Here is a 16,409-nt window from a genome sequence, read left to right on the forward strand (position 1 = left end):
TGAAGAGGTGGATTATTTTTATTGATTACTCATTGGTTCATGACATGTCAGTTTCGAGGGTACATTTCATTCATCTGAGTCTTAGTTCAACATTAAAGCTCCGTCACTCCAGAGAGAAGTCTCCATCCCTTCTCGGCTCTTCTGGTTCCTCAGAGTCCGTGAGGCCAGACCCCGTGTCGAGCCCTTCTGACTCCGGCCTGAGGTCCTGCTCCGCTCCCGGGTCTTGGATCTGGGTCTCTGCGGTCAGGCTGCTCAGTTGGGAGGTGATGTGGATATCCGTCTCTCTCTGAGGGAGCAGGAAGTCCAGAGGCTGGAGGACTACGGCGAGGTCGATGCAGCCCAACCTGCCGAACCGGTGCAGCTGAGTGGGAGGAACTCCTGAAGAGACAAAGACCAGGTTGAGACACGCCCCCCCAAGGCTGATTACACCTGAGAAGATGTGTCCCCAAAGCAGACTACAGCCTTACTGCAGCCAGGATACAAGGCTCGAACAGCTGCTAACTGCACCAGTTCATTCATATTTAAATGTGTGTATCAGAATGCGTATTATGATGCATGTGTATCAGGATGTTTATTAGGATGCATGCCAGTGAGACGTCCTTTAAGATGTTTATTAAGATGCGTATGTATCAGCATGCCAGTGAGACGTTTATTAAGATGCGTATGTATCAGCATGCCAGTGAGACGTTTATTAAGATGCGTATGTATCAGCATGCCAGTGAGACGTCCTTTAAGATGTTTATTAAGATGCGTATGTATCAGCATGCCAGTGAGACGTTTATTAAGATGCGTATGTATCAGCATGCCAGTGAGACGTTTATTAAGATGCGTATGTATCAGCATGCCAGTGAGACGTCCTTTAAGACGTTTATTAAGATGCGTATGTATCAGCATGCCAGTGAGACGTCCTTTAAGATGCGTATGTATCAGCATGCCAGTGAGACGTCCTTTAAGATGCGTATGTATCAGCATGCCAGTGAGACGTCCTTTGCGCGTTCTGATGACTGAGGACAGACGGAGACAGAAGTCTTCCTCACCGAGGATGAGCGCGAGCTGAGCCGGAGGGAACAGCAGCTGCAGGCAGCGGTTGAGGAACGGCAGCAGATCTTCAGCGTAGGAAGAGCAGAAGAGGACGAACAGCTGCTTCTCTCTGCTGCTGAAGGCCGACTCCTCGGCCCGGTGGAATACCAGGATCTGACGGGTCACCTGACGGGAAACAAGACCGACAACTCAACACGCCGGTGCAGACCAGCCGGTCGACATGACAGGAAGTAGCTAGTTTACCGTGTTCAGCGCGTCCTGGAGACACGAGGCTACGTCCTGAGCCAGTCCCACGGGGCAGCAGAGCCGCAGGTCGTTGAAGGCCGTCAGGACGTTGTTGAGGAAGCAGGCCAGCGGCTGGAAGTCTAGCAGGGACATGGGGGGCTGTAGGGTTCCGGGCTGGATGCCGGGGGCCACGTGGGGGACGCCCCCCCCTAGCACCGACGGCAGGGCGATAAGCGTGTACATGTTAATGTCCTCTTGGAACGTGTCCACCGCCTCCCGCACGGCTCTGCGGAACGTCTCCGCTGCAACACGCTGGAACATCGGCGCCAGCTGTCCGCGGAAGTCGGCACCCACCCTGCTGAAAGACAGGCCGAAGTACATGCACTGACCCAGCAGGGAGTCCAGGCGGCCCCCCACGCCCCGCTGCAGGTCCCGCTCCAAAGTCTCCAGGAACTCCGCCACCTTCTGCACCACCCAGCCATGGAAGATGGCGGCCTCATTCACCGGCACCTGCCCGTCGGCGGGGGGCGCCGGCGGGTCCTCGTCAGAGAAGATGGCTCGGTACTGCGTGATGATGTCAAACAGGTGGACTCGGCAGGCCTCGATGGTTTTGGTGATGTGGAAGTAGGGGTCGTCCTCGGGGACGCCAGCGAGGATGGACTGAAGCCAGGAGCCTCGAGCCTGCAGGAACTTCACCCTAAGCTCCGCCTCCGTGAACACGTCCATCCGCCGCAGGTAGCCAATCACACGCAGGCAGGCGGGGAGCTGCGAGTTACTGCGAAGCTGCTGCAGCAGCTGGTTGAGCATCAGTTGAGCGGACTGTCGCACCTCACGCACGATCCCCTGCAGGAATATACCACAATAATACTTTGTTTATTATGATAGAATAATGTACACTAATACTCATGTATATTAGTATAAAAATATACAGATAAGTTGAGTCTGAGCTATGTTGCCTAACAATAAGCCTGGCTTGTTGCTGAGCTAACCTCACACTAAGCCTGACTTGTTGGTGAGCTCACCTGGATGCCTAACCTTACAATAAGCCTGACTTGTTGGTGAACTCACCTGGATGTCTAACCTCACAATAAGCCTGACTTGTTGGTGAGCTCACCTGGATGTCTAACCTTACAATAAGCCTGACTTGTTGGTGAACTCACCTGGATGTCTAACCTCACAATAAGCCTGACTTGTTGGTGAGCTCACCTGGATGCCTAACCTTACAATAAGCCTGACTTGTTGGTGAACTCACCTGGATGTCTAACCTCACAATAAGCCTGACTTGTTGGTGAGCTCACCTGGATGTCTAACCTTACAATAAGCCTGACTTGTTGGTGAACTCACCTGGATGTCTAACCTTACAATAAGCCTGACTTGTTGGTGAACTCACCTGGATGTCTAACCTTACAATAAGCCTGACTTGTTGGTGAGCTCACCTGGATGTCTAACCTTACAATAAGCCTGACTTGTTGGTGAACTCACCTGGATGTCTAACCTCACAATAAGCCTGACTTGTTGGTGAGCTCACCTGGATGTCTAACCTTACAATAAGCCTGACTTGTTGGTGAACTCACCTGGATGTCTAACCTTACAATAAGCCTGACTTGTTGGTGAACTCACCTGGATGTCTAACCTCACAATAAGCCTGACTTGTTGGTGAGCTCACCTGGATGTCTAACCTCACAATAAGCCTGACTTGAGCTCACCTGGATGTCTAACCTTACAATAAGCCTGACTTGTTGGTGAACTCACCTGGATGTCTAACCTCACAATAAGCCTGACTTGTTGGTGAACTCACCTGGATGTCTAACCTTACAATAAGCCTGACTTGTTGGTGAACTCACCTGGATGCCTAACCTTACAATAAGCCTGACTTGTTGGTGAGCTCACCTGGATGTCTAACCTTACAATAAGCCTGACTTGTTGGTGAACTCACCTGGATGCCTAACCTTACAATAAGCCTGACTTGTTGGTGAACTCACCTGGATGTCTAACCTTACAATAAGCCTGACTTGTTGGTGAACTCACCTGGATGCCTAACCTTACAATAAGCCTGACTTGTTGGTGAGCTCACCTGGATGTCTAACCTTACAATAAGCCTGACTTGTTGGTGAACTCACCTGGATGTCTAACCTCACAATAAGCCTGACTTGTTGGTGAGCTCACCTGGATGTCTAACCTCACAATAAACCTGACTTGAGCTCACCTGGATGTCTAACCTTACAATAAGCCTGACTTGTTGGTGAACTCACCTGGATGTCTAACCTCACAATAAGCCTGACTTGTTGGTGAACTCACCTGGATGCCTAACCTTACAATAAGCCTGACTTGTTGGTGAGCTCACCTGGATGTCTAACCTTACAATAAGCCTGACTTGTTGGTGAACTCACCTGGATGTCTAACCTCACAATAAGCCTGACTTGTTGGTGAGCTCACCTGGATGTCTAACCTCACAATAAACCTGACTTGAGCTCACCTGGATGTCTAACCTTACAATAAGCCTGACTTGTTGGTGAACTCACCTGGATGTCTAACCTCACAATAAGCCTGACTTGTTGGTGAACTCACCTGGATGTCTAACCTTACAATAAGCCTGACTTGTTGGTGAACTCACCTGGATGTCTAACCTCACAATAAGCCTGACTTGTTGGTGAGCTCACCTGGATGTCTAACCTCACAATAAGCCTGACTTGTTGGTGAGCTCACCTGGATGTCTAACCTCACAATAAGCCTGACTTGTTGCTGAGCTAACCTCACAATAATCCTGACTTGTTGGTGAGCTCACCTGGATGTCTAACCTCACAATAAGCCTGACTTGAGCTCACCTGGATGTCTAACCTTACAATAAGCCTGACTTGTTGGTGAGCTCACCTGGATGTCTAACCTCACAATAAGCCTGACTTGTTGGTGAACTCACCTGGATGTCTAACCTTACAATAAGCCTGACTTGTTGGTGAGCTCACCTGGATGTCTAACCTCACAATAAGCCTGACTTGTTGGTGAACTCACCTGGATGTCTAACCTCACAATAAGCCTGACTTGTTGGTGAGCTCACCTGGATGTCTAACCTCACAATAAGCCTGACTTGTTGGTGAGCTCACCTGGATGTCTAACCTCACAATAAGCCTGACTTGAGCTCACCTGGATGTCTAACCTCACAATAAGCCTGACTTGTTGGTGAGCTCACCTGGATGTCTAACCTCACAATAAGCCTGACTTGAGCTCACCTGGATGTCTAACATTACAATAAGCCTGACTTGTTGGTGAACTCACCTGGATGTCTAACCTCACAATAAGCCTGACTTGTTGGTGAACTCACCTGGATGTCTAACCTTACAATAAGCCTGACTTGTTGGTGAACTCACCTGGATGTCTAGCCTCACAATAAGCCTGACTTGTTGGTGAGCTCACCTGGAAGTCTAACCTTACAATAAGCCTGACTTGAGCTCACCTGGATGTCTAACCTTACAATAAGCCTGACTTGTTGGTGAGCTCACCTGGATGTCTAACCTCACAATAAGCCTGACTTGTTGGTGAACTCAACTGGATGTCTAACCTTACAATAAGCCTGACTTGTTGGTGAACTCACCTGGATGTCTAACCTCACAATAAGCCTGACTTGTTGGTGAACTCACCTGGATGTCTAACCTTACAATAAGCCTGACTTGTTGGTGAACTCACCTGGATGTCTAACCTCACAATAAGCCTGACTTGTTGGTGATCTCACCTGGATGTCTAACCTCACAATAAGCCTGACTTGAGCTCACCTGGATGTCTAACATTACAATAAGCCTGACTTGTTGGTGAACTCACCTGGATGTCTAACCTCACAATAAGCCTGACTTGTTGGTGATCTCACCTGGATGTCTAACCTCACAATAAGCCTGACTTGAGCTCACCTGGATGTCTAACATTACAATAAGCCTGACTTGTTGGTGAACTCACCTGGATGTCTAACCTCACAATAAGCCTGACTTGTTGGTGAACTCACCTGGATGTCTAACCTCACAATAAGCCTGACTTGTTGGTGAGCTCACCTGGATGTCTAACCTCACAATAAGCCTGACTTGAACTCACCTGGATGTCTAACCTTACAATAAGCCTGACTTGTTGGTGAGCTCACCTGGATGTCTAACCTCACAATAAGCCTGACTTGTTGGTGAACTCACCTGGATGTCTAACCTTACAATAAGCCTGACTTGTTGGTGAACTCACCTGGATGTCTAGCCTCACAATAAGCCTGACTTGTTGGTGAGCTCACCTGGAAGTCTAACCTTACAATAAGCCTGACTTGAGCTCACCTGGATGTCTAACCTTACAATAAGCCTGACTTGTTGGTGAGCTCACCTGGATGTCTAACCTCACAATAAGCCTGACTTGTTGGTGAACTCACCTGGATGTCTAACCTTACAATAAGCCTGACTTGTTGGTGAACTCACCTGGATGTCTAACCTCACAATAAGCCTGACTTGTTGGTGAACTCACCTGGATGTCTAACCTTACAATAAGCCTGACTTGTTGGTGAACTCACCTGGATGTCTAACCTCACAATAAGCCTGACTTGTTGGTGATCTCACCTGGATGTCTAACCTCACAATAAGCCTGACTTGTTGGTGAGCTCACCTGGATGTCTAACCTCACAATAAGCCTGACTTGTTGGTGAGCTCACCTGGATGTCTAACCTCACAATAAGCCTGACTTGAGCTCACCTGGATGTCTAACCTTACAATAAGCCTGACTTGTTGGTGAGCTCACCTGGATGTCTAACCTCACAATAAGCCTGACTTGTTGGTGAACTCACCTGGATGTCTAACCTTACAATAAGCCTGACTTGTTGGTGAACTCACCTGGATGTCTAACCTCACAATAAGCCTGACTTGTTGGTGAACTCACCTGGATGTCTAACCTTACAATAAGCCTGACTTGTTGGTGAACTCACCTGGATGTCTAACCTCACAATAAGCCTGACTTGTTGGTGAGCTCACCTGGATGTCTAACCTCACAATAAGCCTGACTTGTTGGTGAGCTCACCTGGATGTCTAACCTCACAATAAGCCTGACTTGAGCTCACCTGGATGTCTAACCTTACAATAAGCCTGACTTGTTGGTGAGCTCACCTGGATGTCTAACCTCACAATAAGCCTGACTTGTTGGTGAACTCACCTGGATGTCTAACCTTACAATAAGCCTGACTTGTTGGTGAACTCACCTGGATGTCTAACCTCACAATAAGCCTGACTTGTTGGTGAACTCACCTGGATGTCTAACCTTACAATAAGCCTGACTTGTTGGTGAACTCACCTGGATGTCTAACCTCACAATAAGCCTGACTTGTTGGTGAGCTCACCTGGATGTCTAACCTCACAATAAGCCTGACTTGTTGGTGAGCTCACCTGGATGTCTAACCTCACAATAAGCCTGACTTGAGCTCACCTGGATGTCTAACCTTACAATAAGCCTGACTTGTTGGTGAGCTCACCTGGATGTCTAACCTTACAATAAGCCTGACTTGTTGGTGAGCTCACCTGGATGTCTAACCTCACAATAAGCCTGACTTGTTGGTGAACTCACCTGGATGTCTAACCTCACAATAAGCCTGACTTGTTGGTGAGCTCACCTGGATGTCTAACCTCACAATAAGCCTGACTTGAGCTCACCTGGATGACGGGCAGAGACGAGTGCTTCTTCTCCAGCCTCTTGGCGTACCCCGCCAGCTCCAGGGCCTCCTCGTAGTAGGCATTGCGTACACAGGTGTCCATGAGCTGAGGGATCTCCAGGATCTCCAGGATCTCCGTGTGCCGGTTCAAGGTGAGGCTGTTCATGCGGCGGCTGGATCCGATCTGCTCCGCCTCCTTCATGAACCCCCTGAACACAAAGGACATGGTTCCTGTTGTTTGGAGAACCTTTCTCTGCAACATGAGAACGGTTCCTGTTGGAGAACCTTTCTCTGCAACATGAGAACGGTTCCTGTTGTTTGGAAAACCTTTCTCTGCAACATGAGAACGGTTCCTGTTTGGAGAACCTTTCTCTGCAACATGAGAACGGTTCCTGTTGGAGAACCTTTCTCTGCAACATGAGAACGGTTCCTGTTGGAGAACCTTTCTCTGCAACATGAGAACGGTTCCTGTTGTTTGGAGAACCTTTCTCTGCAACATGAGAACGGTTCCTGTTTGGAGAACCTTTCTCTGCAACATGAGAACGGTTCCTGTTTGGAGAACCTTTCTCTGCAACATGACAACGGTTCCTGTTGTTTGGAGAACCTTTCTCTGCAACATGAGAACGGTTCCTGTTGGAGAACCTTTCTCTGCAACATGAGAACGGTTCCTGTTGGAGAACCTTTCTCTGCAACATGAGAACGGTTCCTGTTGTTTGGAGAACCTTTCTCTGCAACATGAGAACGGTTCCTGTTTGGAGAACCTTTCTCTGCAACATGAGAACGGTTCCTGTTGGAGAACCTTTCTCTGCAACATGAGAACGGTGTTTTACTGCCTGTTCACTGAAGCAGTACATCTATCTGAATAAGAATGAATAAATATAATTATTATAATGAATGTTATTGTATCAATGACAGTAAAACATACCTACTGGTATAGGATAGTGGAACAGTCCATTTCAATACGTTCACTATGTTTTGAGTGTATATTATGTATAGTAGTGTTATACTACTTTTACAAGGTCTCGGGGTCTAGGTCTCTAGGGGTCTGATGGTCTCACTGACCTGCACCGCTCCCTGAAAGGAGGAAGTGGTGGTGTAGGTCTCTAGGGGTCTGATGGTCTCACTGACCTGCACCGCTCCCTGTAAGGAGGAAGTGGTGGTCTAGGTCTCTAGGGGTCTGATGGTCTCACTGACCTGCACCGTTCTCTGTAAGGAGGAAGTGGTGGTCTAGGTCTCTAGGGGTCTGATGGTCTCACTGACCTGCACCGCTCCCTGAAAGGAGGAAGTGGTGGTGTAGGTCTCTAGGGGTCTGATGGTCTCACTGACCTGCACCGCTCCCTGAAAGGAGGAAGTGGTGGTCTAGGTCTCTAGGGGTCTGATGGTCTCACTGACCTGCACCGCTCCCTGAAAGGAGGAAGTGGTGGTCTAGGTCTCTGATGGTCTCACTGACTTGCACCGCTCCCTGTAAGGAGGAAGTGGTGGTCTAGGTCTCTAGGGGTCTGATGCTCTCACTGACCTGCACCGCTCCCTGTAAGGAGGAAGTGATGGTCTAGGTCTCTAGGGGTCTGATGGTCTCACTGACCTGCACCGCTCCCTGAAAGGAGGAAGTGGTGGTCTAGGTCTCTAGGGGTCTGATGGTCTCACTGACCTGCACCGCTCCCTGAAAGGAGAAAGTGGTGGTCTAGGTCTCTAGGGGTCTGATGGTCTCACTGACCTGCGTCGTTCCCTGAAAGGAGGAAGTGGTGGTCTAGGTCTCTGATGGTCTCACTGACTTGCACCGCTCCCTGTAAGGAGGAAGTGGTGGTCTAGGTCTCTAGGGGTCTGATGGTCTCACTGACCTGCACCGCTCCCTGTAAGGAGGAAGTGATGGTCTAGGTCTCTAGGGGTCTGATGGTCTCACTGACCTGCACCGCTCCCTGAAAGGGGGAAGTGGTGGTCTAGGTCTCTAGAGGTCTGATGGTCTCACTGACCTGCACCGTTCCCTGTAAGGAGGAAGTGGTGGTCTAGGTCTCTAGGGGTCTGATGGTCTCACTGACCTGCACCGCTCCCTGAAAGGAGGAAGTGGTGGTGTAGGTCTCTAGGGGTCTGATGGTCTCACTGACCTGCACCGCTCCCTGAAAGGAGGAAGTGGTGGTGTAGGTCTCTAGGGGTCTGATGGTCTCACTGACCTGCACCGCTCCCTGAAAGGAGGAAGTGGTGGTCTAGGTCTCTAGGGGTCTGATGGTCTCACTGACCTGCACCGCTCCCTGAAAGGAGGAAGTGGTGGTCTAGGTCTCTAGGGGTCTGATGGTCTCACTGACCTGCGTCGTTCCCTGAAAGGAGGAAGTGGTGGTCTAGGTCTCTGATGGTCTCACTGACTTGCACCGCTCCCTGTAAGGAGGAAGTGGTGGTCTAGGTCTCTAGGGGTCTGATGGTCTCACTGACCTGCACCGCTCCCTGTAAGGAGGAAGTGATGGTCTAGGTCTCTAGGGGTCTGATGGTCTCACTGACCTGCACCGCTCCCTGAAAGGAGGAAGTGGTGGTCTAGGTCTCTAGGGGTCTGATGGTCTCACTGACCTGCACTGCTCCCTGAAAGGAGGAAGTGGTGGTCTAGGTCTCTAGGGGTCTGATGGTCTCACTGACCTGCGTTGTTCCCTGAAAGGAGGAAGTGGTGGTCTAGGTCTCTGATGGTCTCACTGACTTGCACCGCTCCCTGTAAGGAGGAAGTGGTGGTCTAGGTCTCTAGGGGTCTGATGGTCTCACTGACCTGCACCGCTCCCTGTAAGGAGGAAGTGGTGGTCTAGGTCTCTAGGGGTCTGATGGTCTCACTGACCTGCACCGCTCCCTGAAAGGGGGAAGTGGTGGTCTAGGTCTCTAGGGGTCTGATGGTCTCACTGACCTGCACCGTTCCCTGTAAGGAGGAAGTGGTGGTCTAGGTCTCTAGGGGTCTGATGGTCTCACTGACCTGCACCGCTCCCTGAAAGGAGGAAGTGGTGGTCTAGGTCTCTAGGGGTCTGATGGTCTCACTGACCTGCACCGCTCCCTGTAAGGAGGAAGTGGTGGTCTAGGTCTCTAGGGGTCTGATGGTCTCACTGACCTGCACCGTTCTCTGTAAGGAGGAAGTGGTGGTCTAGGTCTCTAGGGGTCTGATGGTCTCACTGACCTGCACCGCTCCCTGAAAGGGGGAAGTGGTGGTCTAGGTCTCTAGGGGTCTGATGGTCTCACTGACCTGCACCGCTCCCTGAAAGGAGGAAGTGGTGGTCTAGGTCTCTAGGGGTCTGATGGTCTCACTGACCTGCACCGCTCCCTGAAAGGAGGAAGTGGTGGTCTAGGTCTCTAGGGGTCTGATGGTCTCACTGACCTGCGTCGTTCCCTGAAAGGAGGAAGTGGTGGTCTAGGTCTCTGATGGTCTCACTGACTTGCACCGCTCCCTGTAAGGAGGAAGTGGTGGTCTAGGTCTCTAGGGGTCTGATGGTCTCACTGACCTGCACCGCTCCCTGTAAGGAGGAAGTGATGGTCTAGGTCTCTAGGGGTCTGATGGTCTCACTGACCTGCACCGCTCCCTGAAAGGAGGAAGTGGTGGTCTAGGTCTCTAGGGGTCTGATGGTCTCACTGACCTGCACTGCTCCCTGAAAGGAGGAAGTGGTGGTCTAGGTCTCTAGGGGTCTGATGGTCTCACTGACCTGCGTTGTTCCCTGAAAGGAGGAAGTGGTGGTCTAGGTCTCTGATGGTCTCACTGACTTGCACCGCTCCCTGTAAGGAGGAAGTGGTGGTCTAGGTCTCTAGGGGTCTGATGGTCTCACTGACCTGCACCGCTCCCTGTAAGGAGGAAGTGATGGTCTAGGTCTCTAGGGGTCTGATGGTCTCACTGACCTGCACCGCTCCCTGAAAGGGGGAAGTGGTGGTCTAGGTCTCTAGGGGTCTGATGGTCTCACTGACCTGCACCGCTCCCTGTAAGGAGGAAGTGGTGGTCTAGGTCTCTAGGGGTCTGATGGTCTCACTGACCTGCACCGCTCCCTGAAAGGAGGAAGTGGTGGTCTAGGTCTCTAGGGGTCTGATGGTCTCACTGACCTGCACCGCTCCCTGTAAGGAGGAAGTGGTGGTCTAGGTCTCTAGGGGTCTGATGGTCTCACTGACCTGCACCGTTCTCTGTAAGGAGGAAGTGGTGGTCTAGGTCTCTAGGGGTCTGATGGTCTCACTGACCTGCACCGCTCCCTGAAAGGGGGAAGTGGTGGTCTAGGTCTCTAGGGGTCTGATGGTCTCACTGACCTGCACCGCTCCCTGAAAGGAGGAAGTGGTGGTCTAGGTCTCTAGGGGTCTGATGGTCTCACTGACCTGCACCGTTCCCTGTAAGGAGGAAGTGGTGGTCTAGGTCTCTAGGGGTCTGATGGTCTCACTGACCTGCACCGCTCCCTGAAAGGAGGAAGTGGTGGTCTAGGTCTCTAGGGGTCTGATGGTCTCACTGACCTGCACCGCTCCCTGTAAGGAGGAAGTGATGGTCTAGGTCTCTAGGGGTCTGATGGTCTCACTGACCTGCACCGCTCCCTGAAAGGAGGAAGTGGTGGTCTAGGTCTCTAGGGGTCTGATGGTCTCACTGACCTGCACTGCTCCCTGAAAGGAGGAAGTGGTGGTCTAGGTCTCTAGGGGTCTGATGGTCTCACTGACCTGCGTTGTTCCCTGAAAGGAGGAAGTGGTGGTCTAGGTCTCTGATGGTCTCACTGACTTGCACCGCTCCCTGTAAGGAGGAAGTGGTGGTCTAGGTCTCTAGGGGTCTGATGGTCTCACTGACCTGCACCGCTCCCTGTAAGGAGGAAGTGATGGTCTAGGTCTCTAGGGGTCTGATGGTCTCACTGACCTGCACCGCTCCCTGAAAGGGGGAAGTGGTGGTCTAGGTCTCTAGGGGTCTGATGGTCTCACTGACCTGCACCGTTCCCTGTAAGGAGGAAGTGGTGGTCTAGGTCTCTAGGGGTCTGATGGTCTCACTGACCTGCACCGCTCCCTGAAAGGAGGAAGTGGTGGTCTAGGTCTCTAGGGGTCTGATGGTCTCACTGACCTGCACCGCTCCCTGTAAGGAGGAAGTGGTGGTCTAGGTCTCTAGGGGTCTGATGGTCTCACTGACCTGCACCGTTCTCTGTAAGGAGGAAGTGGTGGTCTAGGTCTCTAGGGGTCTGATGGTCTCACTGACCTGCACCGCTCCCTGAAAGGGGGAAGTGGTGGTCTAGGTCTCTAGGGGTCTGATGGTCTCACTGACCTGCACCGCTCCCTGAAAGGAGGAAGTGGTGGTCTAGGTCTCTAGGGGTCTGATGGTCTCACTGACCTGCACCGTTCCCTGTAAGGAGGAAGTGGTGGTCTAGGTCTCTAGGGGTCTGATGGTCTCACTGACCTGCACCGCTCCCTGAAAGGAGGAAGTGGTGGTCTAGGTCTCTAGGGGTCTGATGGTCTCACTGACCTGCACCGCTCCCTGTAAGGAGGAAGTGGTGGTCTAGGTCTCTAGGGGTCTGATGGTCTCACTGACCTGCACCGTTCTCTGTAAGGAGGAAGTGGTGGTCTAGGTCTCTAGGGGTCTGATGGTCTCACTGACCTGCACCGCTCCCTGAAAGGGGGAAGTGGTGGTCTAGGTCTCTAGGGGTCTGATGGTCTCACTGACCTGCACCGCTCCCTGAAAGGAGGAAGTGGTGGTCTAGGTCTCTAGGGGTCTGATGGTCTCACTGACCTGCACCGCTCCCTGAAAGGGGGCAGCTTGTCCAGCAGCCGGGACACGCTGCCCTCCACGCGGCCGAAGTCCCGGTAGATGTGCTCGGTGCAGTCCGCGGTGCGGATGAAGGTCTGGTAGTTAGAGAAGGCCAGTTCTCGGGTCTGCTGCAGGACCTGATCCCGTTCCTCCGCCAGCCGCTCCGGCTCCCGGACCAGCTTCTCCAGCCCGAAGGAGCTCAGCTCGGACAGGTAGACCGCGAAGTCCGGGTTGTCCCTCCAGCTGTCCGGGAAGCTGTCCTTGAAGATGGAGGCCAGGATACTCTCGTCCTCCACGTCCACCGCCGCCATGTTGGAGGGCAGCTCAAAACAACAACAACAACAACAACCATTTCCTGGTTCGTTTCCGTCTTTTTCTTCTTCGTTAGTGTTATTGGTGGTTGGTGAACTAGCAGCGATGCGCATGCGCTTTACCGCTACCCACTGGACGAGTTACAACACACAGCGCATGCGCAGTGTCACTAAAGCGAAGTCTTCCTCTTCTTTTCATGGCGGTTGGCTTTCGGGTGCATTACCGCCACCAAATGGTTAAGGAAGTACATATATTATACGTAAACCAACCAAACAAACAAACAAACATACAAATAACGTTAATTCTCAGATTCGATTAATTAGTCTCTTCTAAATATTAGTCAATTTGTGGAGGGCTAACCCGTCAATTTGTCAATAAAGTTGTTTCTGAAGCTCCGGTTGTGACGTCAACGGAAGTGATGTACGGATCGTCGTCCCGTTGTAAAGCTGCAGGAGAGGAGCAGCAAACTGTCAACAAGCAACGTCTAGGTGAGTAACGGGCACGCGCAGGCAACTGACACGCGCTCGGACCCGCTCAGGTAGAAGCGAGCTTAGCATTAGTCAGCTAAGTCCTGCTAGTAGCTAACGTTAGCTTAGCTTAAAGTTTAAAGTTAGGTTCACTAGTTCAAAGTAACACGTGTTATTCAGGGTACAAGTCCCTCAAGCACACAGTACAAGTACCTCTACCAGACTGTAGTCTGTCACAGTACAAGTACCTCTACCAGACTGTAGTCTGTCACAGTACAAGTACCTCTACTACACTGTAGTCTGTCACAGTACAAGTACCTCTACCACACTGTAGTCTGTCACAGTACAAGTACCTCTACTACACTGTAGTCTGTCACAGTACAAGTACCTCTACTACACTGTAGTCTGTCACAGTACAAGTACCTCTACCAGACTGTAGTCTCACAGTACAAGTACCTCTACCAGACTGTAGTCTGTCACAGTACAAGTACCTCTACCAGACTGTAGTCTCACAGTACAAGTACCTCTACCAGACTGTAGTCTCACAGTACAAGTACCTCTACCACACTGTAGTCTCACAGTACAAGTACCTCTACCACACTGAACCTACAGATGGTCATGTGACCTCTTCTGTCATGTGCTCATGTCCCTGCAGGTGGAGGAAGATCAGACAGTCAAAGATAAGCTGATGTCTGAACTCTCTGATCCTGACTGACCTTCATCAGTTGACCTTCACAGCCTCCCAGTGAGACCAGTATGGCTGCAGCCAACACCACCAAGATCTCATGGAGACTGCGTGAGTTTTAGCTTCATGTTGATTTACTGCAGGTGACATTCATCCTAACCTGATATAAAACATACATACATACATACTTGAGTGGTATGATGATAAATACTTTGAGATATTCTGAATGTGTTCTATGTGGCCAGCGTCTGGTCCACATGGCACCACTAAGTGTGTTCCTCCCGTGTGGCTCTCCAGAGGAGTTCGAGGCTCACTCCAGCCCGGTCTCCTGTTTGGCTCTGGGGAAAAGCTCGGGCCGCCTGCTGGCCACAGGAGGGCAGGACTGCAGGGTCAACATCTGGGCCCTCAGCAAGGCCAACTGCATCATGGTGAGAGCTGCTCACTGCTGGTCCATTGACGAAGCACTGGTACAGGGGCTGAGAGAGAGAGTGTGTGTGTGTGTCCTCTCAGAGTTTGACTGGTCACAAGAGCCCAGTGGAGTGTGTCCAGTTCAACACATCAGAGGAGCAGGTCGCCGCTGGTTCTCAGTCCGGATCGATACGAGTCTGGGACCTGGAGGCTGCCAAGAGTGAGACTGTGTGTGTGTGTGTGTGTGTGTGTGTGTGTGTGTGTGTGTGTGTGTGTGTGTGTGTGTGTGTGTGTGTGTGTGTGTGTGTGTGTGTGTGTGTGTGTGTGTGTGTGTGTGTGTGTGTGTGTGTGTGTGTGTGTGTGTGTGTGTGTGTGTGTGTGTGTGTGTGTGTGTGTGTGTGTGTGTGTGTGTGTGTGTGTGTGTGTGTGTGTGTGTGTGTGTGTGTGTGTGTGTGTGTGTGTGTGTGTGTGTGTGTGTGTGTGTCACAAAAGCACAATGTTTTGACATATGTTGAGTGTAGGATTGTCACGATACCAAAATGATAACTTAAAAGCACTATATAAATTAAATGTATTATTAATAAATACGATAACTGCCATAAATATCACGATACCTGAATTCGATACGATACTGGTATATTAATCTATAATAGTAATAAATAAAACATCTATATGGTTCCCTTTTCCCCAGCTCGTTGAACACTTAACAAATGGCATTAATATTAGCATACAGCAAGATATTAATGAACTACATGGTGCCCTCATAGCATTGATTATACATATGTAGGCCTTTCAGCTGACCAGATGAATACATAGTTCCTTCATAAGTATGAGCAACTGTAGAGTTACGTAATGTCACAGGTGTGTGTTTGAGGTGAAACCCCCTTGGTTTCAGTCCAGTCTTCTTGTCTCCTCCAGTTTTAAGGACTCTGATGGGGCACAAAGCCAACATCACCAGTCTGGGCTTTCATCCATATGGAGACTTCCTGGCCTCGAGCTCCATGGACACAAACATCAAGGTAGGTAGATAGGTAGGTATGTATGTAGATGTGTACTAATGAAATCTTTCTCATCTGTACCTGTGGACTCTGTCTTGTTCTGTCAGCTGTGGGACGTCCGGAGGAAAGGATATGTGTTCAGGTACAAGGTGAGAACTGTGCAAAGTCCTGGTTGTAATAACATGTCATAGTTAAAGTCCTGGTTGTAATAACATGTCATAGGTAAAGTCCTGAATAACATGTCATAGGTAAAGTCCTGAATAACATGTCATAGGTAAAGTCCTGGTTGTAATAACATGTCATAGTTAAAGTCCTGGTTGTAATAACATGTCATAGTTAAAGTCCTGGTTGTAATAACATGTCATAGTTAAAGTCCTGAATAACATGTCATAGGTAAAGTCCTGGTTGTAATAACATGTCATAGTTAAAGTCCTGGTTGTAATAACATGTCATAGGTAAAGTCCTGGTTGTAATAACATGTCATAGTTAAAGTCCTGGTTGTGCTGCAGGGTCACACTCAGGCGGTGAGGAGCCTGGCCTTCAGTCCTGATGGAAAGTGGTTGGCTTCAGCCAGTGACGACTCCACTGTCAAGGTACAAGGAGTGAGAGGTTGCTTTCACACCTGATGAGTCTCACCTGGACCCACCAGGTGTGGAGGCAGCCTCAGTCTCTGCTCAGAAGGTTCCTGATGTAAACCAACATGTTTGTAAACAATGGTGATGATGACTCGTACGTTCAGATGTTGTTTTTCTCCGTCAGCTGTGGGACCTGAATCAGGGGAAGATGATCACAGAGTTTAAATCTCACACTGCAGCCGTCAACATCATCCAGTTTCATCCCAACGAGTACCTGCTGGCCTCAGGTAGCTCCGACAGGTAGGACCTCCGCTTTGTCTCCTCTTTGATAC

General features: G+C 50.4%; 2 protein-coding genes across 6 annotated transcripts in view; one reads left to right on the top strand and one right to left on the bottom strand.

The window, feature by feature from the left end:
* Nucleotides 1–13,155, bottom strand: cog8 (component of oligomeric golgi complex 8). 2 transcript variants are annotated; one of them, XM_034529587.1, is made up of 5 exons: nucleotides 12,615–13,155; nucleotides 6,924–7,131; nucleotides 1,285–2,109; nucleotides 1,038–1,206; nucleotides 1–378 (listed from the first exon to the last, which is right to left on the bottom strand). In XM_034529587.1, exons 1-5 carry the CDS (start codon nucleotides 13,055–13,057, stop codon nucleotides 104–106), a joined length of 1,920 nt encoding a protein of 639 aa, XP_034385478.1. In that variant the 5' UTR covers nucleotides 13,058–13,155; the 3' UTR covers nucleotides 1–103. The 2 variants fall into 2 exon arrangements, with proteins under 2 accessions (XP_034385478.1, XP_034385479.1); XM_034529588.1 differs by lacking the exon at nucleotides 12,615–13,155 and adding an exon at nucleotides 8,505–8,518.
* The window catches only part of katnb1 (katanin p80 (WD repeat containing) subunit B 1), a 16,466-nt gene continuing 12,937 nt past the window's right edge, over nucleotides 12,881–16,409 (top strand). The window contains exons 1-9 of one of the 4 annotated variants that reach the window (XM_034529585.1): nucleotides 12,881–12,990; nucleotides 13,325–13,432; nucleotides 14,067–14,207; nucleotides 14,394–14,524; nucleotides 14,607–14,724; nucleotides 15,423–15,523; nucleotides 15,610–15,651; nucleotides 16,012–16,095; nucleotides 16,262–16,377. In XM_034529585.1, the coding sequence (XP_034385476.1) occupies nucleotides 14,168–14,207; nucleotides 14,394–14,524; nucleotides 14,607–14,724; nucleotides 15,423–15,523; nucleotides 15,610–15,651; nucleotides 16,012–16,095; nucleotides 16,262–16,377 (632 nt within the window). In that variant the 5' untranslated portion in view covers nucleotides 12,881–12,990; nucleotides 13,325–13,432; nucleotides 14,067–14,167. Of the gene's footprint in view, nucleotides 12,991–13,091; nucleotides 13,180–13,324; nucleotides 13,433–14,066; nucleotides 14,208–14,393; nucleotides 14,525–14,606; nucleotides 14,725–15,422; nucleotides 15,524–15,609; nucleotides 15,652–16,011; nucleotides 16,096–16,261; nucleotides 16,378–16,409 lie in introns of those variants that run through there. The other 3 variants (XM_034529584.1, XR_004609255.1, XM_034529586.1) reach the window with 3 other exon arrangements.

Source organism: Cyclopterus lumpus, chromosome 3, assembly GCF_009769545.1.
Source record: "Cyclopterus lumpus isolate fCycLum1 chromosome 3, fCycLum1.pri, whole genome shotgun sequence".
Taxonomy (NCBI): domain Eukaryota; kingdom Metazoa; phylum Chordata; class Actinopteri; order Perciformes; family Cyclopteridae; genus Cyclopterus; species Cyclopterus lumpus.

Bases quoted from the DNA above. Each gene is read 5' to 3' on its own strand.
- cog8 (XM_034529587.1), bottom strand. From the start codon at position 13,057: ATGCGCATCGCTGCTAGTTCACCAACCACCAATAACACTAACGAAGAA. The intron at 2,110-6,923 runs GTGAGCTCAAGT...ATATTCCTGCAG, and splicing joins CGTCTCTGCCCGTCATCCAG to GGGATCGTGCGTGAGGTGCG. The intron at 379-1,037 runs GTGAGGAAGACT...TTGTCTCTTCAG, and splicing joins TCAGCTCGCGCTCATCCTCG to GAGTTCCTCCCACTCAGCTG.